The sequence below is a fragment of the Amblyomma americanum genome, chromosome 10 (assembly GCF_052857255.1).
Source record: "Amblyomma americanum isolate KBUSLIRL-KWMA chromosome 10, ASM5285725v1, whole genome shotgun sequence".
Taxonomy (NCBI): Eukaryota; Metazoa; Arthropoda; class Arachnida; order Ixodida; family Ixodidae; genus Amblyomma; species Amblyomma americanum.
In genome coordinates, this window is record NC_135506.1 from 10,130,529 (window position 1) to 10,152,795 (window position 22,267).

Here is a 22,267-nt window from a genome sequence, read left to right on the forward strand (position 1 = left end):
AACTTACAAAACATAGTCGAGAAAAAAAGCGAAAGAAATCATGAGAATCAACGAGAACTTCCGGCTATAAATTCATGGCCACCGATTTTTAGGAATCCTTTGAATATAAAGCAAAATTCATGAACGAAAATAATTACTATTGGGGACAATGCACACTAGAACAGCTATGAGCGAACAGGAGTCTAGGCAGAAAATTATAGCCTTTGGGGATCTATAACAACTTCTCATTGAGACTCAATCACGGCGGCAGCTTCAAAAGTCCCGCTTGGCCAGAATTACGTCTCGATCAGCCAAAAAAGGTAAAGCTTTGAGCCCGCTTTGAGGAAGTCTGTTCAGGTTGGCACGAATTTCCAGACTTGTTTTGCAATGATTTTACTAAATCGTTCAAGGTTTGAGCATTTTCTAATCAAGTAATACGCCGGCATCATCGCCTCCGTGAATTGACTCGCATCGCTCTCAAAACTTAATTCACTTGTGCAGGGCATTTACCTTCGCTCTGGAGCTCTGTGTGTATCCCTTGCCCACGCAAGTAGTCTGGCATCGTCGTCATCACGTTGCATACTTTTGGATCTCTTAACTGTGGAAGGTCAATAGAATGAATGGATGGATTGATGGGTAAATGGATGGGTGAATGGATGGGTGAATGGATGGATTAACGGATGGATGAATGAATGAAGTAAACATAATCAAAGTATTCATTCAAATAACCAATTCAACCGTTCGAGTTGAAGCTGCGTTTTATTTCAATCGAGCGTTTATTGTCATCAGACCGTTCGTTTTGAAATAATACTTGAATCCTGGAAATGCAGCTCCGTTGCAAGTACGTCAACATGCCGAGCCAGCCGACAGTCAATGGCAGCGCATCCAGCAGCTATGTGATGGAGGTGACGCAGCAGAATGCCGTGTACTGCATCAACGCGTCCAGGACAGCCTCGGAGGCCTACTTTATGTACGCGTCCACTTCCCCTGCGGATATTGATAAAATCGTTGAAGGGGCTCATTAGAATACATATGAAAGAAGCCAACAGCCATCGGAACAAAAAAAAAGTTGTTTTTCTAGATGTGTGAATATTCAGAATATTTGAATAGTGAATTTAATAGCCTCTTATACGTCTAGCCGAATGAATCAATAGTGCATGTTCAAAATTATTCGAAACGAGTGGAGTATGTTGTTCTTGAATAGTTTTATAATACGCACGATGCTAGAATAGGGCACATCATAGTCTTCTTCGATCACTTTTTCAAAAACGGGACCTAATTCGATGCCGCACAGCATGCTGGTGCTATAGAACTGCGTGTGACTGAGGCTCCAGCGCCACGACGCGGTCCATTCGTGTGGCCGTGTTTACAGTGCTCACACATGGCCTCCGAGATTGGCATCGCGACAGGGCTGAGGCACGTGCACAGTACCATACGTGGATGTCCTATCTCAAATTCCATGACTAATCCATAACTCTCGCCTTGATATCTACGTAGCTGGAGACGCGCTGGAATTCACAATAATGCGATTGATTGGTGTAGCCCTATTTGCCAACTTTATTTTCACTTTCACTAGGATGTTGTTTAGGTTCAGTCATGTCTATCGCCAAGACGAGCTTTTTACACGTACATGCTGCGGATTTCCGATTGGAAGCTCGCACAAATTGTGTACTAGTTTTAAGAAGCTAGCACATTAAGGCGGTGCCTATATTTTATGTCAGTTACCAACAGTGCCCTTTAACTTTCAAGCACACCTAGGTAGTCTATCTGACCGATGCAAGCAAAGCGACAATATAGGAAGTTCTTACCTTTGGGCCAACTTGACACGTGTCAGCTTCTAGAACATGAGGTCGTTGAGGAGTTAAGCGAGGAGATGTCATGGCAAGATTGTGGCTAACAGCAATAGATGTGAGCGTAAGCTGCTGTGCGCAGGGACTTCGTGCTGCAGTTGAGTAGCGGGATCCACAATCCGGGCGACGTGAGGCTGCAGCTGCTCATCCCCATGACAGCGGTCTGGATCGTCGTGCTTCTGATCTGCACCCAGGCTCCCCATATCATCAACGGGGTGAGCTGGTGTGCAGCCGGGAGGCGTGATCGCGTATTAGCGTAACGTCTGCAGCATGTACTCATTTTTAGAGCAAAAGCTTTACTAGGCTATGTCGGCGGTTTCGTGTAATCAAAACGTGTCCGCAGCCAATGTGGGGAACTAGAAAGAGAACGTCTAAAAAGTGGTTATAATCGAAGGAGGATTATGCGAGAATGCGGCGCAAAAAATTTGGTAACGATCGGATATTTAATAAATTAGAGCCAGAAATGTGCAAATAGTGGCCGTGGCCAGAGCAAAAGTGGCGCAAAATTTGAAACGCCGGAAGTGTTGACCACGTCACCGGAACTGTGGGCGGAGCCAAAACGCGGCGCCAAATTTGAAAGTTTGGAACGAAGCGTGGTGGAAATTGGACGTATTGGACAAATTCTCAGGCAAATACGGGCAATAGGGGGAAAGAGGAGAAAATAGAGGCAAAGAGGAACAAACCGAGGCCCGAGGCGACGAGTGCCAAGGAGGAGTCAATGCTTTCGCATTATTCTAATGTGGGTTACCGCAGAATCTCGAATTTTTTGTGTCACAATGATGACCGCTTTGATAAAACATGTATTGCCTTCACGTGTGGCCAGCAGGTGTACCGAGTGCTGTGCTGGGTGGGGATGCTGTGCTTCCTTCCCTTCATGGCTGAGAGCGTGTACCACCACTACACGCTGGCGGGCCTCGTGACAAGCCTGACGCCGGACCTGGCAGCTCTGACCAGCCGCCGGGTTGGTACCCTTCGAATATACGTAATCTCATATCGTGAGTGTCCCTGCCCGGGCCTATAAACCTTACGCCAGACAAGGAGAACTACACATGCGTTTGCAGGAAGTAGCGTAGTCGTTAGCACGCTCGGCTGCGGAATGGAAGGATGGTGGTTCGAATCCTGCCGTGCACAAGGATTTTTTTCTTACCGAGTTAATTTAGTCATCGGTGTGACATGACTTGTGATCAGACATGGCGTGAGACCGGACAATGTCATGGCGCAGGTATGAGCCATTAAATGGTTTTGCCTTAAAATGGCGGAGCTCTAAATAAATGGCGTTTAATACAAGCTAGTTGCGGTACATGCTTACCAGCACTGGACATCATCTGCTCTATAGTCCCTCACACAAAGCCTTTCACTGGAATTCAGATTCAGATTTATTTCAACAACACTTGGTTGCCGAGGAGGCGAACAAAAAGGCAATCAAAAGTTGCCTGACGAAGCGTCCGCCCCCTTTACACTCTACAACTGAGCAGTGGGCAGGTTTAACCAAAGAATACAAAAGAAAACCCCGAAAACAGGTTTCTGAGAAACCTTGGTGCGCTTAATCGATCTAAAGAAAAAGGAAAGGAGCGCTCTGCTGCACTTCTTTGCTTAACGAAGTCAGAAGTGATGGTTCGACTGTAATTATGGAGCACTGTGGAGCCTGTCTTCAGTTGGCATTGAGTGTTGAGTTTATTTATTACCTACTTCGGACAACTGGATTAGTGACGTGCATCACGATTCACCTAGTGCTTATTTAACCTTTCACGGTTAATAAAATCGTGCATCGTAGTAAACAACGAAATAGTGGGGGTACAATTTCTGTTTCAGATATGGCTGGACGCGGCTGAGCACTCCCTTTTGTCGCTTGGCACGTCCAGTGGCATCATCTTCTACCTGGGATCCCGTTGCAAGTACGGATACTGCTACGAAAGGTAAAGCGGGTGGATAATTTCACTTTTCGAACGTCCTGTACGCTTATTCGCAGCAATTCGCACATGTGAAGAAATTGAAAATTTCGCAGGTTCGGCGAGATTAGTTTGCTTTTATATTTAGTGACTCGTCCCTGAAGAAAATGACAATTCGAATAAAGAGAAGTTTTTGAACGTCTTTCGCGTTATTTCGTGAAGCAAAGTCTCCGCATGGTGTGGCTAGACTACTTTTTTTCACGGTTACTGCAAGCCCCCAAAAAGTGTTGGCAGTGGGTGCTGCAGGCATCTTAAGCACATGCAGAAACAGTGTGCAGCATCGGTGAGCGTGCAGAGGTCATGCAGTTTGCAGCCTACAATGACAGGGCATGAGTTGCGAACATATTTCGGAGTTGTTCTTGTGCGCACGGTCATGCCTTGTGGAAACCCTGTGGTGCGGAAGAAAGCAGCTCTTTGTAGATGGAATCTTCAATTGGAACGTCGCATGATGTGGCCGGTTTACGGATAACTGTTCAAAAAGTATGCCGTGTCATGTCCTTCACACCGCAGAACACGCGAAATAGTATAGCCGAGACGATAATCGGTATCGCGAATCAGATTAGGCAGCTTGCAGTTAGATGAAGTTTGTTCTTCATGAGTATAGTGACAGAATAAAAATATTGCTGCTTTTTAAATGTTGCGCCACATTTATGAATCCGAGCATTTTATTTATATATGATGAGTAAGTGTATACGTGCCACATGCTGACTGTAGCACCCTTAAGGTTAAAATTGACGCGTTCCATCGAGGGGTCACTGATCGCCCCATGTATCCCCGTATGCTCAGGAGGGGTCAGTTTTAAAGACTACGATGTTAGTTGTAGATTGCATGATGAGGCGTTTCACGACCAAGCATGCAGCGTTTGCGGCGCTCTTTTGTACAACCTTCGACGTCATTGGATGACACACGGGCGTAGTAGACTGCGTTGAACGCTTCGAAATGTTTGTTGGAGCCTGCGCACAGGACGCTCACGCTCAAGCCGCTGCCGCACACACTCGGCTCGATAACGCTTGCAACTGTGTGCCGAGTTGTGCGCAGGGGGTATAAGTACATAAAGTATCTATAAGAGTGGAAAGCCATGGGTGCAGACACCCACACTATACCGTTAGAAAGGGATAAAGGTTTTGTTCGTGGTGGTTTAACGTCCCAAAGCAAATCAAGAACAGGATAAAATAAGGATTTAGAGGTAAAGATATTGATCAAATGTGATGTTTGCCCTGTCTGCGGCTGAGTTTCGCCTCTTACGCCGCATATAGTGAGCTTAGGAACAATCTTTTTTTAAAATTTTGCTGCACTGTTGGTCACTGGCACCACCATGCTGAACTAAGTTCCCTGTCGCTGGCCTGTGTTCCTCATATTCCTTCCACCCTCCCCCCTCCCCGTGCGTCGGTTGGCTGAGCTGTGCATGCCCTGCTAGTGCTTGCGTGCGTACTAAAGCCCTTTTTTAAATGCTCTACCGGTCGTCTGTGAAAATGTTGAGCGGTATTTCAAGTTCTCTGGTTCGTGTCACAGATGCGCAGCGTGGACCGTAGTAGCAGAGGTGACCGCGTGTGACCTGATCGCGATGACAACCTGCCTGTGGATCCACAAGCCGGGCAACACCGAGGAGGAGATCTCACCCGCTGTTCCGTTCAACTGTGAGTCGCTCTGCGCACTCGAGGTTTTGCAGTGCCAGCATTACGTGCGTTCTTTACGTTACGTGCCCAGCCCGCATTCTAGACAGTGAGCGAAGAATATGGACAGATAGAGTGAGATGGGGAGGGTTATTTATATAGAAAGGCAGAGAGGTCGACCTGAAATAAACCTGACGGGAAGAAAGCTTTAGCAAGCCTCAGTCCACGGACCAACGTTTCTACAAGTGAGCGCCTCTTTTTCTGGGCGATTGTAGTCTTGGGGGCTGGCAGTGTATATGTCCCTCCTCCTCGGAGTAAGGCATCTATATAATTTCTACTATGTGCCACGCACTTCCCCAGACGAAGACTAGCCTCTTTTGAAGCATTCGGCGACGGACTGGTCGCAACAGTGTGCTTGACGCAGTTTGAAAGACAGGCTTCTTAAGAAGGAAGTTAATAAACTAGGGGACCACGCGCATTGGCGTTGCTTCCTCTAAGGAGGCCAGGTTATTAACCAGCAGCACATTTTACAGCCTTACGCAAATATCGGTGTCTACTTGGGCGCCACGGAAGATGGCCTTATCATTACCGATTATCTGCAGGAATGAATTAAGGAAAGACATTTAATAACTATCGCTGTTAGGAGCAACGCTGCGTGACTGTGCAGCTGTAGCTTCGATCATAAGCATCGGTTTCTTGAAGTGCGCTGTTTCCATGTGCCCACAAGGAATTCAGATTGCTATGGAAGATGACGACTTGTGCAAGCACATTTTCTTCACTGCATATAAAAGTTCTCTACAAGTATAGCAAAATTACAGCCACATGCTTTTCGGTATAGCTATTTTTGGCTACATCAGGTAGGCATTACGAGTAATTCTTATTTTGTTAATCCATATAAGTCCAAACTTCAGGCAAATAAAAATAAAACACTTTTTCTCATGGAATATTTATTTCACTTCAATATCCCTAGTCATCTTTTTATTGGTGAAAATATTTTTCTCGAGCCCTCCTGCAATTTATTATAACAACAAATGTACTACCTTCTGCATCTGCATATCCAGCATTCTTTGACAAAACTCTGAATATTTAAATAATGTGACGTACTGTTATAGAAAGATTGAAGGTAATGATCCATTCTTCCGATGCCTTTAAAGTTTTTCATCCCTTGCATCGAGTAGTTGAGACTGCCATAGAAAGCCAATGGGGGAATGTTTTTGACGATAGCTATAATGTTAATAGCAGAAAAATGCAAGCCTGTCTAGGAAGACCTGCGGATATATGGATTATTATAGTGAAATATTATAATATATAAAAAATTGTCTTCTTCAACCATTTCTAGTTGAAAAATTCTTTTGTCCAGATTAGCTGGATATGGTAAATCTGGAAACATTTGAAATCAACTCTAACGTCACATTTCTGCCGCGTGGGGGTTTCCTCATAACAATGCGTAAACCAACGTATCGATGAGGTCGAATCTGCTCAATGCTGCCTGATAAGACTTGCATCTCTCTCTGAATGCGCACAGCACAAAACTCTTGTGCAGGAAAAGTTGAGCCTCTTGAGCCTATGAGTGGGCGCACGGTTTGATACAATGAACCTTTAGAGCTACTTCCCAAAAGGCGGTGCTTTACATCAAGGACACTGGCCATATGTGGGTTGACTGACAAGCAAGGCCTTTTCTACATTCTGTAACCTTGGTGGTATTCTGAGGTTTAATACGACGCTAAACCAAAAAAATTCGCAGCTCCACGCGTACTTCGGCGAGTAAAAGTTCAAGTCTGAGGGAGGGTGACACCAAGTATGATTTCTCGCAATGCAGTCCGGCAGCTGGTGACAACGGCGCAGCTGGTGGTTCCCTGCGTGTACCCGGCAATGTGCAACGCGCTCGTGTTCACCTCCTTCATCACGATGAGCCTGATGGCCAACGTAAGCCGACGCCTCCGGCAGCAGCGGATAAGCAAAGCTTATGGCGACAAGCGCATGTTTCATGCACTTGTCTTGTAGCCTTCTGCACCTTCTCGTTCGATGCGTGCAGACAGACGACAGACGACAAGCGACAATAGAGAGATGCAAACGACAGAAGGCAGTCGACAGATGACATACAACAGACGACATACAACAGACGACGTACAACTGACGACATACAACAGACGACACACAACAGACGACACACAACAGACGACACACAACAGACGACACACAACAGACGACACACAACAGACGATACACAACAGACGATACACAACAGACGACATACAACAGACGATACACAACAGACGACATACAACAGCCGACATACGGCAGGCGACATACGGCAGGCGACATACGGCAGACGACATACGACCGACGACATGCGGCAGACGACATACGCCCGATGACATGCAGCAGACGACATACGCCCGATGACATGCAGCAGACGACATACGAAAGACGACATGCAGCAGACGACATGCAGCAGACGACATGCAGCAGACGACATACGACAGACGACAGGCGACATACAACAGACGACATACAACAGATGACGTACGGCATACGACAGACGACATAAGACCGACGACATACGACCGACGACATACGACCGACGACATGCAGCAGACGACATACGACCGATGACATGCAGCAGACGACATGCGACATACGACATACGACTGACGGCATACGACATACGACATACGATATACGACAGTCGACATACGACATACGACATGCGACATACGACATACGACAGACGGCATACGACAGAAGACATACGACATACGACAGACGACATACGACAGACAACATACGGCAGACAGATACAAGCAACATACAACAGACGACATACGACAGATACCACCAATAAACTGCTTAGTCAATAAAGCACTCTATCAGTGTGCAGGTCAGTGTGTTTGAGAAACCTGACATCCTAGTGCTGACATCCTAGCACTTACAATTATATACGGTCCTGACAAAATTGACGCCTGGGCTGTTCACATGTGCCGTCTACCCGCTGCAATATTATATCAAATAATATTTTTGCGAAAGCATTCTAGCTGGACAGGAGCAATGAGAAGATAAAGGATGAAGTTGGCACTATAAAGAGGCAGCCGTCTAGCCGCAGGTAGCCTCCATCTATAGGTAGCCACTGCAGCCGGCGTGCACTGCAGAAGCTTCTAGTCGCTTTGTTTAAAGGCGTTCGCTAACAGCCCTCGACTGCAAGAGGGACACACATTTTTGATATGGAAGGCATGTTGTGACTGCAACCTCTTGGTGTTTTCCAAAACGGTGCAGGTTTTGCTCGTAAAGACGTGCGTGATGGATATTGCTGCAGTCCTCTGCAGCGCGACCAGGAGAGCCGAAGCGTGGACACTCTGCGTTGTGTGCGCCCTCGCCTACGCTTGCAGCGTCCCCCTGTGCACACAGGTAAATAGCGCCTCATTTCACTCGCTCACTGTTTTTACTGTTCGGAGAGCGTATTGGCTTCCTATCGGTGTGTGGTAAAGCGAAAAAACTATGGGGAACGAAGAGAAATTTTGCGGAAACCAAGAAAATCTATCGTTTATTTGTTTCATATAGTCATTTAGGAGCTACTCGATGTTGAATAATAGTGCAAAAGGCATATATTATCTTCATAATGAGTACTCTGTCACCCATACAGTGTTTAAGAAATAGGGAAGAGAAACATTGCTATTTCTGCAAAACCAGTCACTCGTAAGAAAATAACTGTGCATTGTAGTATAATACCGCTGGTAGGCCTTCTAGTATTATTGCTTTTGGAGTTACAAGAAGCATTTCTAGTTGTCCAATTTGGCTATTCTTTGCCCGACTGCGGCAAAAACAGCCAAACCTTTGGAAAAACAGGATCCAGTCTTGCCTGATGGTATAGCTTTGCACTTACTCTTCGAATGTAGTTGCTCTTTGAATGTAGTTACTCTTCGAATGTACTCTTCGGATCTCTAAGCTAGCCATGATCACATTCGGCTGCATTTAATGAACATATATATTAGGCTTGTTTTGTGTACGACTACAACCTTACGCTGCTCGTTTAGATAGATGGTTTCCTAAAGCTTGATTCGCGTCAGAGGTGGCCGATTTGAATAATACTAAATCACATAATAAATGTTCAGTTTTAGGTAACTTACCTACGTAACAAAAACTAACACCTAGCACGATTCAAGGTCCGGAAATAAGTAGGCACTCATTTCGCGTTTGTAAAACGTCCGACTGCTATAACACGAAATAGGCTTACAGCCTGGCTACTTGCGTGCAGTAATTTTATTAAAGAAATTTGTTGCCAGTGTAATTAAGGGATACTGAGTACAACTTGATCTGAATTTTGTTCTCAGTAAAAATCGATTCTGTGGCTCTCTCCGGGTTTTCGGTATCAAACGACGCGTTTATTGCTGACAGAATTGCATGAAAAATTTCCTGCCACTCGACTGGAAGTAATGACGCATTCACCAGTAAGGACTCCGTAATTTCGTAGGAATGAATTGCACGACAGAAATGGAACTTTGAAAGGCCACATGGCCTGCGCGCCCTGGTGGATAAGAAATTAATTCGAGAACAGTCTTTATTACGGTTAGTTTGTACAACGTCCTGTTTTTATGCGTTAGCATTAGAAGATTCATGGGCCGGAAATGCGTCGCAAAGTGACGTAGTCAGACCGGAGTGTGCCCATTCGCTGGAGGGCAGTGACTTCACCAGACCAGAGCCTTCCCGTTGGCTGCAGGGAGGTGATGTCACCAGTCCGGAAGTTAAGTCATCAGCTGCTAATGATATCGCATTCCCAACACATAACGCAATTAGGCGTCCACGTGAATTTTTTTCGCGCCATTCCTGCCTGCGAAAGTATGTGCAAACCGGCTCAAGTAGCCACTCTTCTTGGCTTCAAAAATGGCGGTGCATCCTTTCCTCTGTGATCCGCTTAAAACTGGGGCGGCGCACTGCAGTTAACTTTCAAAGTTAGCTGTTGTAGCGGCACCTATATATCATTTGTGGACCTTTTATTGTTTACAAAAGCTCTATTTTCAACAAAAGTAGCGTTTGAATGCGGTACTCTACCTGTACAGCCCAACTTAAATGTGACCTTGCTGTCGCATTAGAAACTAGGCAGTCCTGCTTTCTGCTCAATGCAAATTTCTTGCTCTCATTAGCAAGAGCACTAATACTGGGCTTCCCCTCACATTTTTTTTTTACCAGGGAGGACTTTACATCCACCACATATTAGAGCAAGGACTTGCTCGCAATCTCTTCTTTGTCGTCGCCCTTGCGCAAGTCATGTGCCTCGCATGGTTCTATGGTAAGCACGCTACCTTTCAACGTTGGCTTGGCTGCTCTCTTATCGAGGAACATAGGTTCAGCTAGGCGTTGTCAGTTACCATATTCCCATTGATATATTGGTCCGTATTTAGCACGATTGCTCCCAACTAGCTCTAAAAGGATCAGAAAACATTCTTGCTTGATTATATCAGTGTTTTAGTTTTTTGATCACATGCCTTCTGTTGCTTCATTTTTGCGATATGCGGCGTCAATGATCAGTTAATTTCGTCTTTGTCGTTTCCTTCCCCGAGTGAGACCAGGTCAAGTTGATAAGATCGCAGTCGCAAATGGAAGTAAAAGAAAACAAAACAAAGCAAATTCAGCGGGACGACATGGGATCGGCAGGGCATAGAGTGCGATGCAAGTCATGCCCCTACCTGCAGCTTTGCCTTAAGCATGACATCTGCATGTTGCATAGCTTCTTTTCCAGATGAATTTGCCAGGCAGCCGACTCAATTCTAAGCGATGACACCGTGTAAGGGTAGATTGATTGCGTTCCTTACTTTTGAAACAGTAACTATTACCCGCTATAACTAATTCTGCCCTTATGAGGAGAATTTATCACGTAAAGGAATTAGTTCTGTACGCGTTTCCTAATTGCGAGTCCAGAATGTGTTTGACGCTAACGTAATATTGGTACTGTAGCGACGCTGCAAATAATCCGGCTTTCTAAGACAACTTTTCAGAAATTAAGTATAGGTATATGTTCTTCATGCGTCTACATTTTTCAGGAGTGCCCAGGCTTAGCTTCGATTTGGAGTACATGCTGAAGGATCCGGTAGGCGTCTACTGGATATACTGCTGGGCCTTCACAGTTCCTGTCGCCCTTTTGGCAAGTTTTTTTTCCTGTCATGTGATACGCTTGCTTCGTAACTGCAGTGCGCACACGGTATAACAACATAATCTGATGGCGTAGTTGTAGCATATAAATACAGCACCTTGTAATGCACCCAACTTGCTGTAAACTGTAATTCACTCAACAGTGTAACAAAATAATAGCATTCGTTTCAAAGCTCAAAATAGCTCATCGCTGCTCTATGCGGTTCGACACTTTTGGGGGCAGTTCTGTAGGGCTCAGAACTGTTAAAAAATTTCAGTGTGGTTAATCAGTGTTCACAATCCTGTGTGATGAAGTTGTATGCCGCCATTCATATCGCTGATCACCGTCACAGGTTGAAGTTGGGCTGTGTCGATGTGTTAGGCATTCTAACTACAAAGCCGCTATATTCACAACAAACGGCACTTCTGTAATCTAAAAAAGGCAAAGAAATCAAATACAGACCTAGCCACTACCGGCTCATTTCGTAAGTGAACTGCAGTGCGTCTGCACAGGATTTCGAGCGCAGATCCCTGAGGCTAGGTTACATCGCCATTCACTGCAAAATAGAGATCACGAAGGCCGTTTCGGTGTAGACGTCATAAGTTGAAATAATAATAGTAATTGGTTTTTGGGGAAAGGCAATGGCGCAGTATCTGTCTCATATATCGTTGGACACCTGAACCGCGCCGTAAGTGTAGGGATAAAGGAGGGAGTGAAAGAAGAAAGGAAGAAAGAGGTGCCGTAGCGGAGAAATCCGGAATAATTTCGACCACCTGGGGATCTTTAACGTGCACTGGCATCGCACAGCACACGGGCGCCTTAGCGTTTTGCCTCCATAAAAACGCAGTCGCCGCGGTCGGGTTCGAACCCGCATGTCGGGAAAATTTTTAAATTCAATTTTGTCAGTTACAGAGGCGTCATTTGCTGTAAGACAAGCATCAGCATATGCAGAAAGATCCGGAGAATCAGTTTTTAGAAAAAAATGGTTGGGTTTTAAGGTAGTTCAACTGAGTAGACGAGCGCAAACATGGTTTAATCTGGGTGGCTCATGACTTTACCGGATCGGCGGCATGTCTGGTGACGATATTATTTCGATAGTAGTATCATACGACGAGGACGACAATGTGCAGTGCATAGCGCGAAAGTGTGCTGCAGTTTAACACGGGGCGTGGCCGGCTTCCGCAATAGCGTTGTGCTGTTGTGCAGCGGCCAGCGAAGCTGACCTGTTTGCTCCGCCGCGGGTTCGAATCTCAGTTTCTCAAATATGTATTTTCTTTCTTTATTTATGGTTTGGCCAAGGTCACTCTGAAGGTAAAGCTTCACGTAAGCTCGGCGAACCAGTTATACCTCGTGAAGTAGTGCTGTCGCGCTAAAAATTTGGTGGAGTTCTCGGTGTCCCCTTAGCGTCGTAACGCAGCAGGTTGAACACGTCACGCTAATTGGGCATAGTGAAGTTGCGTCATGCATGACATCATGACAACGCGCCTCACGTATTGGCCAAAATTCCAGTCCCTTATTGATCTGCACAGAACGGCGTCACTCATGACGTCACTGTGTTTTCTATAGATGGATCCATCTATATCCGTATGGACGGATGAATAACCGATCTTGCGTGACCGTGCGTGTTTAGCATCCAGAGTTAATATAGTCAGATACCACTCAAGAAAGCAGCGGCTTTTCCCCGTCAAAGGACAACCTTCCAGCCAATGGCATCGGCCCATTCTCATGGCCGTCCTTGCGTGAGAATGCAGGGAGCGGTAGATGAAAGGGGATAATCCCTTCCCTTTTTGGTTAGGGATAGACCCCTCTCTTCATTGTGGCGCCACAACCTGCATTGTCACGGAATCGGGCTCATGAGAACCGGCCGACGCCATTATCTGGAAGGGGGTCTTTTGACGGGGAAAAGCCGCTGCGTTCTTGAGTTGTATCCGACTATAGCTACGATCCCGACTGGAATCGGCATTTCAAACCACTCTGGCTGTCGCGGCAATTCGCATTACCAAGAGCGCAAAAACTCGGACAATTTTTTTCCCGATATATACCGAACAGAGGCTGTGGAGGTTACGGTTGTTGGAATCTACAGTTGTGTGTAAGAGATACACCTACTCCAGCCTTTGTTTGCGTGGATTGGCGTTCATATTTTGTCTTTCTGTAGAATGTGGTTTCAGCGTGCTTCGCTCCTTACAGGTGACCGCTGCGCTGTACGTCAGCGACGGGGCGTCCTCGGCATCTCTGGTGATCGGCGACTACACGTACCCGCACTGGGCGTCCATGTTCGTGTGGCTGTCCAGCGCGGTCAGTCTGCTGCCTGTTCCGGTCATGGCCGTGCGCCACTGGATAGACGTCGACATGGTGCGTCGCGTTCACTTCAATTCACTTTATTTGCTATCATGGCACATATGATGGCGGGGATGATCGAGAACCTCGGCAAGGAACGCTTGGGGTGTCGGCTGCGTAGTACTAGCGGCAGTAGTAGAGGCGCTATTATTTACACATTTATTTAATTACTTTCAGGGCCAGTAAAAAGAATAGAGAATTGCGTTACAGTACAAATAAAGCAGAAAAGCGCTGCAGAAGAACTTGCTTTGGGGCTAGTTGGTTCATGATTGAAGTTCTGAAAGGCGCAAAAGGCACACACACAGGAAAAAAGGGGGATGACACAAAGAGGCGCTCTATGTGCCATCCCCCCTTTGTTCTGTGTGTGTGTCTTTTGCGACTTTCAGAACTTCAATCAGAAAAGCGCAATAGACGAGTTTTCAGCAGTGTAAATGCCAGAACCAAAAATGAGTGCTGTAGGTGTTCACATAATTTTCATTCCCCGCATTATAAAATATTATCTAATAGATTAAGAAAATTGCTAATTATCGCTGACGAAAAAAAATACTCGCGGGAAGGTGGTTTCACCCTGTCGGTGTTCGAGGCAAGAATGACGGCAAGAAAATTGGAGGGAACATTTAGGCTCCGCCTTAATGGTATGGTGCGATAGCGTTAATGGGTTAGTGCCCATATATGCAAAATTGCTCATGCTCGACTTGACAGTTATAGATCCCTGGGAGTCCTCGTACCGCTCCTGGCGCCGGTTAAGCGATTCGCCGTTGCCCTGCGATGGCAAGTGCTGCCACCGGTGGTGCTTGTGAGACACGGGTTGCTCTTCCGGAACAACCACTCGCGACCAATCATTAATTTAATTGCCACCTGCCCCCGATGGCAATTTTCTCACAATACGGTGGTCAGGTTGTGATAACGCCACAAGGTGACGTGACATGGCGTCATTAGAATGCGCTACGCCGCCAATACTGCACATGCGCGAGACGTGCAGCTCATCGCAGCGTCTGATTGAAAAAATAGGCACGTCGCAGCAACCACGTTAGGCCAAAGCGATACCCCAAATACCCCCACAGATTTAATACAAAGTGTCAGATCACTTGGAAACAGTATAATCGAAATACCGCCGTTTGTCACATCAACGCCCTGGGACTCGTTGAATCGTTTAGTGCTTCGAAGATGCGTATAACGGTAGAAAGTAAGAAATAAATATCTTTACTAGTGGCTAAATTTGTTCCTGAAAATGGCGGAGGACGCGCTGCGAAGCAGCATGTTTTGAGAAATATTATGCACTGTGTTCTTAGGTTCGCATAAAAAAATCACCACATTTTCGATATTTCGAGCGCTTAATTCGCCTGAAACAGAGAAATCACTGATAGATGTATCACAGCTTTTGAGAAAACCCTGCATGATCAGCATGAAAACATCTGTGTATATGGAATTTGAGAGGTATAAGGACGGCGTCTCTCTATACAACATCTGTGTATATGGCATTTGAGAGGGTTAAGGACGGTGCCTCTCTATACAGCATCTGTGTATATGGCATTTGAGAGGGTTAAGGATGGCGCCTCTCTATACATCTGTGCATATGGCATTTGAGAGGGTTAAGGACGGCGCCTCTCTGTACATCGTCTGTGTATAAGGCATTTGAGAGAGTTAAGGACGGCGCCTCTCTATACAGCATCTGTGTATATGGCATTTGAGAGGGTTAAGGATGGTGCCTCTCTGTACATCATCTGTGTATATTGCATTTGAGAGGGTTAAGGATGGCGCCTCTCTATATAACATCTGTGTATATGACATTTGAGAGGGTTAAGGATGGCGCCTCTCTATATAACATCTGTGTATATGACATTTGAGAGGGTTAAGGACGGCGCCTCTCTATACATCTGTGCATATGGCATTTGAGAGGGTTAAGGACGGCGCCTCTCTGTACATCATCTGTGTATAAGGCATTTGAGAGGGTTAACGACGGCGCCTCTCTATACCGCAGGACATTCGCAAGGCCCTGGACTCGGACCCGATGTGGGGACCCCTAGATCCGGACCGCACTTTCGACTACAACGACCGCGTCCGCACGATCATCGTCTCCATGGCCACCAAGGACAAGAACGAGCCTTCCGCCCTCCGCGATAAGGGAGGGTCCATCGCGAGCCCCACAAGCCGCACAGTGTCTTCTTGCAATGGACTCAAAAACTGATGGACCAAACAATCCATACGCGCTTATATCCTCCGCACCCACTGGACTTTTTCTCCACTAGCTTCCACTTGTTCTATAGAGCGTCCAAGCTTGTTCTGTTTTTGCCGACCCGCTACCAATCTTCCAGAGCCTTAATTCGTTCTCTTCCTGCATCCTCCTCTTCTTTTCCGAATTTAAAGTTTCCTGTTTTACGTTATAGGGAAGAATGGCTGACGCATATGTGAGGCCTTTCTTACAAACTATCACTGGGCTTTAGCAGACATGTCTCGGTGTTTTCTTTTTTAACCTCCCTCTTACTTGATTGTGGGTGCGTGCGATGCTCAGAATACGTTAATTCTGAAGCAATATGTAAATACAACTCATTACTTCTCACTTGCTGCGCAGCTATCCTTACCACGACGCTCAATGAACACTCGATAGCTAGTTAGGGCATCACCCTCGCGTGGATTAATTTTTGTTTTAAAAAGAACTTGAAATGACGCGCCCAAGTGGTCTGGGTGCTGTGCATGGTGTGCATTCGCTAAGAAACATCAATTCGCGCCTAGCATATCGAGGTACCTGAAAATTGTGTCTATATCATGGAGTATAGAATAGGCTCCCAAAAACGGGTGGGTTGTCTAGCAGAGCTTAATGCAACAGGCCCGCTTGGTCGTTTGCTTTGATGTTACGGGATTCCTTGTATTTTGAATAAAAAGTTACATAAAAAGTTTGGTTTGGTTTAAAAACACGCATATGAGAGGAGCGAGAGAGTGCAGGAGGCTGCGGAGGTGACCATATTCTTTCTACGCATTGTGTTCTTTGCCTCGCATTTGTTCCCATTCGATATCGTCTGAATCGAAAAAGTTGCCTGAGCGAAGGCCAAGAGCAGGAAGCATATGATTTGAATTACCCACAAGAGCCCTACGCTTCCGGGGTTCATACCTGCGATTCATTTCAATAAAATTGCATTCTATTGCATTTTGTTTGCTTACTGTGGCAAGTACAATTGCGGTCATAAATATGCGGCCTACGGTTTTGGCACAAAAAGCGGCTGAGGGGCCGCACCACGGCGCTGCTATCTCTGTCGGGCGCTCGCAGCGAGGGTGCACAGAGTGACGTCAAAGCTTCGCCCTCTCTCCTGGGCACCTCACACAACTGTCAAATTTCAAGGGCGCCGTTCTGCGGTTTCACGGCTGAGGTCAGTACGAAAGAGGGCTCTGCAATGCGTGCTGCGTGTGACTTCCAGCGCTGCGCTAGCGCCTGGTTGAAAAATTCAGGGGCACTTTGACGAGCTAAAGTGCGCAAGGCGAAAGCCTTTCTGCGCCACTTTGACTTCCTCTGCGCGCTCGTGCTGCGTTGATGGGGAAACGCAAGCGCGCTTAGGAGGCATCCGGCTGCGTCGACTGCCAAGGAGCGTCTGCTGACGAAAGTGGTCACGCGACAGTCGCGCCATTCTCGGCGCATGCGCAGTGAAAGACCTGCTTGGTTACGACTGTTGGCTACTAGTTACTCAAGGCGAACTACATACGTTTTAGCAGGAAGTAGCGTAATCGTTAGCACGCTCGGCTGCGGAACGGAAGAATGGTGGTTCGAATCCCGCCATGCGTAAGGATTTTTTTTTTCTTGTCGAGTGGAACTCACTTGATTCACAGCTACAGTGTGACCGGTCGCTGGACGCCATGAGTATGAGGCATTACTCGCCTGAATATGCGGCACACTTCTCTTGCGCAAGGAGCGGCTGAGGGGCCGCACCGCGGCGCTGCTATCTTCATCGGGCACTCGAAGCGAGGATGCACAGAGTTTATAAGAACTTCTATTGGGGCTAGATGGTTCATTGTACTCGAGAAAGGAAAGCAGCAGTGCCGAAAAGCACACACACGGTAGAAGAATAAAGTGAGATGAAGTAAGCGCTTGTCCTACGTCGTTCTTCGGCTGTGTGTGTTTTCCGGCGCTACTGTTTTCTTTTCTCGGGTGCACAGAGTGACGACAAAGCTTCGCCCTCACTCTCTCCTGGGCACGTCACACGACTGAAAAACTTCAAGTGTGGCGTTCTGCTGTTCCCCGGCTGAGATCAGCACGAAAGAGGGCTCTGCATGCATACTGCGTACGACTTTCAGCGCCGCGCTAGCGCATGCTCGAACAAATTAGAACATTGAAGTCACCTTACGCGCCTTAAAGAGCCGCCGTGGCGGAGTGGAAGCGTTTCCGTCTAAAACGCCAAAGGCCCTGGTTCGATTCTCGCCCTAGATCCCGTTTTTTTTATTCGCGGCGCTGATGACGTTGTAGCGCCCTCTGGCTGCACCTAGTGTACGGCCAAAGCGTGCCCGCGCGAGAAAGAATAAAGACGCGGGGCTGCGGAACGTGAAGCAACGGACGGCTGTTCTATTCTTGACTGCATCCGAGTCGCAGCTTGTTACTTCGTTTCTAAGGCATAAGCCTACAAGTGGTGACTTAGGACGAACACCACGACTGAGCCAGGCGACCCCTACACTGAAGAGGACTCGCGCCCGCAGGACGTCGCATCACTGCGGCTTCGCCTTCCTCTCTTCTGGCCTCAGAACCCGCAAGTCTTGTTTTTACAGATCGAGGCGCAGTTCAGCCTCGGCAGCGGCGCGCTACTACCAGGTTGTCGCAGCGCATCCTCCTGATGTGGCCCTGTGACCTCTCGGATCTTCTCTGCGAACCAATGGGCGACACACCTTATCAGCACCTTAAGACCAAGATGCTGGGGAGACTCATGCTGTCGGACCGTGCTCGCCTCCAGCAGCTCCTTGCCGCGGAGGACCCTGACGACCGGCGCCCAACCTACCTGCTGCGCCGGATCCGGCAGCTTCTCGGGGAGCATGACGTCCCCAGCCATACGTCGTTTCTTCGAGAGCTCTTCCTCAACCACCTCCCTAAGCCAATTCGCCTTGTCCTCCCGCCGGCCGGCGACGTGACCCTCGACCGCCTGACGGAGCTCGCTGATCGTGTTCATGAGGTCGCTTCCCCGTCTGTCTCTGTATACTGTCTTAACGCCTACTGACACGGTGATTTCGCGCCTTGAGGCCTGCCTCGAGGAGCTTACTGCCGCGGTCACCGCTCTCCGGCACCCGCACAGGGGGATCCATTGGCCTCGTCCCAGCCATCGCGCCCCTTCACAGGCTTGTCATGCTCGGAGTACCAGCCCTCTGTCTCTATGTTGGCACCACCGCCGCTTCTTGCAGCGTGCCACAAAGTGCACATCTCCCTTTTCATAGTCGGACAACGCCCAATGATATCACTGACGGCGGCGTCTGATCGCCCTTGTCGCCGCGGCCGCCTTTTTATGATTACCGACAAGCTATCTGGTATCCGGTCCCTCATAGACACGGGCGCGGAGATCAGCGGTGTGCCCCCGACTAAGGCTGACCGTTCCAAGTCAACGGGGCGCAAGCTCCGTGCTGCCAACAAGTCGTCTATATCGACATACGGTCTTCGCTCTCTATTCCTCGACTTAGGACTTTGCCGGACTTTCCTATGGGTCTTCGTCATCGCTGATGTGGTTCACGCGATCATCGGCTGCTCGGATTTCTTCTTCTACTTTGACTTGGACTTCGGCGCGCGGCATCATCGCTTCACTGATGGTTTGACTCGACTCTCCATCTCTGGAGTCCTGTCTGGCCTGGCTCCCATCGGCATCTGCCCGCTGATACCTCCTTCCTCGCCGTTCTAGAAAATCCCGGGGACTTTCCGGAGCTCACCAAGCCGTGCAACCTTACTAAGCCGCCTAAGCATACGGTGACCCATCACATCGTCACCCGTGGCCCACTAATCGCCGCTCGTCCACGACGCCTTTTTGGTGACCGTCTGGCTATCGCCAAACGGGAGTTCGACCACATTCTGGAGCTCGGCATTACACGTCCGTCGTCCAGCGCGTGGGCTTCCCCGCTGCATCTAGTGCCCAAGCGGGATCCCAGTGACTGGCGTCCATGCGGGGACTATCGAGCGTTGAACGCCAAGACTGTTCACGACAGCTATCCGCTGCCTCACATCCAGGACTTTACATCGCGCCCAGATGGCTGCACCATCTTTAGCAAGGTGGACTTGGTTAACCTAGGCCTACCACCAGATACCCGTCGAGCCGGCTGACATACCTAAGACCGCCATCACGCGACGCCCTTTGGACTGTTTGAGTAAGTGCGGATAACTTTTGGGCTCCGAAATTCGGCTCAAAATTTCCAGCGGTTCATCACAGAGGTCACGCGGGGCGTACCTTCTGTGCTTGCGTACATCGATGATGTCCTCATCGCCAGCCCTATGCCTGAAGATCACGAGTGCCATCTACGTGACTTCATCCAACGCTTACAGCAGTATGGCCTGGTCGTGAAGCAACCAAGTGTGTCTTCGGCGCGTGTGAGCTCGGGTTCTTGGGACATCGTATAGCATCGTATGGTATCCACCCTCTTCCGTCCCACATCAAGACCATCCAGCCCACTACAATGCGCCAGTTACACCAATTCCTGGGGCTGGTGAATTTTTCCCGGCGTTTCGTGCCGCACTGTGCAGAGCCGCTCCACCCACTCACCAACCCCCTTCGGTCAACCGGCGCCCAATCCTTTGTAATTTCGTGGTCAGCAGAAGCTCAGGCCGCCTTTACTGCTGCCAAGCACGCTGTCGCGGGCGCGGTGCTTCTCATCCATCCGCGCAGCAACGTTCCCTACTAGATTGATGGTGAATGCCTCTAGCGTGGCTGTCGGAGCCGTCTTACAGCAGCTCATTAATTCCGAGTGGCAGCCTTTGTCCTTTTACTCTCGGAAGCTGCTTCCTGATGAGACACGATACAGCGTCTACGGTCGCTAGCTACTGGCCATCTACGTCGCTATACAACACTCTTTCAACATTTTCTGGAAGGTGGCAAATTTCATGTGCTCGCTGATCGCAAGCAACTGGCGTACGTTTTCCGGACCAACTCATCGAAATACGTGTCCCGTGAACTCTGCCATCTCGCTTACATCTCGGAGTTTACAACCGACATCCGTCACGTGAACGGTGCCGACCACAGCGCCGCTGATGCTCTTTCACATATCGCTGCTGTTGACTCTCCAGCTTCAACCATCGACTTGGCCGCTTTCTCTTCCGCACAGCAGGATGACAGCGAGCTCAAGGCATTTCGGGAGCACCCCCGTTCCCTCAGACTACGGCGTGTGCGTCATCCGCACTAGCCTGTGCCCTTGTGGTGCGATCTCTCGGCAGACCTTCCCTGCCCTTTTCTTCCGGCTGCACTTCGCTGCACCATTTTTCCTTCGCTCCGCGACATCTGTCACCCGGGCATTCGGGCTACTCAGCGCCTTCTCACCCAGCGTTATGTCTGGCCCGGTATTAATGGTGATGTGTGCGCGTGGACACGCACGTGTCTCCCCTGCCAAGCGGCAAAAGTCCTCCGTCATACGAAAACTCCTTCCAAGGCCTTCCTACCCCCAGGCCGTAGTTTCGACCATGTTCATCTCGACATCGTGGGTCCTCTACCCTTGTCATAAGGTTACCGTTACATACTCGCCATGGTCGATCGTTTCACACGCTGGCCGGAGGCTGTTCCCATTTGTGACATCACCGCTGAGACTGTCTCCAGAGCCTTCATTCTTCGTGGGTGTCACGCTTTGGTTGCCCGGCCACTGCGACAACAGACCGTGGGCGCCAATTTGAGTGCACCCTGTTTGCTGCCGTCAGCCGCATTCTCGGCGCCAGGCATTGCTGCACCATCGCGTACCACCCATGCGCTTACGGCATGGTGGAACACCTTCACCGCCAACTGAAGGCTGCCTTAGCTACCCGTCCCAACTGCGCCCACTGGGTTGATGCCTTACCAGCTCTTGTGCTCCTGGGTTTACGGGTCGTTCTCCGCGCCGACCTCCAGTGCTCTGCAGCAGAGCTGGTGTACGGTAGTTCCCTGCGTCCCGGAGATTTCTTCACACCAGAGCAACTACCTGCCCAGCCGCAAGAGTTCCTTCAGCGTGTGGTCGACAATGTTAAATACCTCCGGCCTATTCCGCCTCGCCCTCACCGATCCTGCGCACCGATCTATTATTTGGGCTCCAGGTCACCAAGGCCTCCACGGAAACGAAGCAGCCGACGCCGCCGCCCGCGCGCTCTCTCTCCGGGCGTTTCCCTCGGGACCCGACGATGACCAGGACTCCGATTTCAATCCGGTTTACACTTTTAAGGAAATATGCGATTACTACAAATCCACCCACCAAACTCTTCCCACTCCTTGCAAAGGGCTGGGGAAG

The 22,267-nt window shown here is 48.6% G+C and overlaps 2 protein-coding genes across 2 annotated transcripts in view; both read left to right on the top strand.

Annotated features, from left to right (window-relative positions):
• Positions 1-17,115, top strand: part of LOC144107383 (sodium- and chloride-dependent GABA transporter 1-like) — a 28,017-nt gene extending 10,902 nt beyond the window's left edge. Inside the window, exons 5-15 of the mRNA XM_077640374.1 lie at positions 810-949; positions 1,912-2,044; positions 2,656-2,790; positions 3,642-3,745; positions 5,291-5,415; positions 7,211-7,317; positions 8,665-8,796; positions 10,576-10,675; positions 11,427-11,527; positions 13,703-13,867; positions 15,834-17,115. Of these exons, the coding sequence (XP_077496500.1) occupies positions 810-949; positions 1,912-2,044; positions 2,656-2,790; positions 3,642-3,745; positions 5,291-5,415; positions 7,211-7,317; positions 8,665-8,796; positions 10,576-10,675; positions 11,427-11,527; positions 13,703-13,867; positions 15,834-16,040 (1,449 nt within the window). The 3' untranslated portion in view covers positions 16,041-17,115. The remainder of the gene's footprint in view (positions 1-809; positions 950-1,911; positions 2,045-2,655; positions 2,791-3,641; positions 3,746-5,290; positions 5,416-7,210; positions 7,318-8,664; positions 8,797-10,575; positions 10,676-11,426; positions 11,528-13,702; positions 13,868-15,833) is intronic.
• Positions 17,116-18,705: 1,590 nt separating this feature from the next.
• On the top strand, positions 18,706-19,713 carry LOC144107388 (uncharacterized). Its single transcript, XM_077640379.1, has 2 exons — positions 18,706-19,020; positions 19,120-19,713. The coding sequence occupies exons 1-2, from the start codon at positions 18,706-18,708 to the stop codon at positions 19,711-19,713; spliced, it is 909 nt and encodes a 302-aa protein (XP_077496505.1).
• Positions 19,714-22,267: the final 2,554 nt, after the last annotated feature.

Bases quoted from the DNA above. Each gene is read 5' to 3' on its own strand.
- LOC144107388 (XM_077640379.1), top strand. From the start codon at position 18,706: ATGGGCGACACACCTTATCAGCACCTTAAGACCAAGATGCTGGGGAGA. The intron at 19,021-19,119 runs GTATACTGTCTT...GCACCCGCACAG, and splicing joins TCGCTTCCCCGTCTGTCTCT to GGGGATCCATTGGCCTCGTC.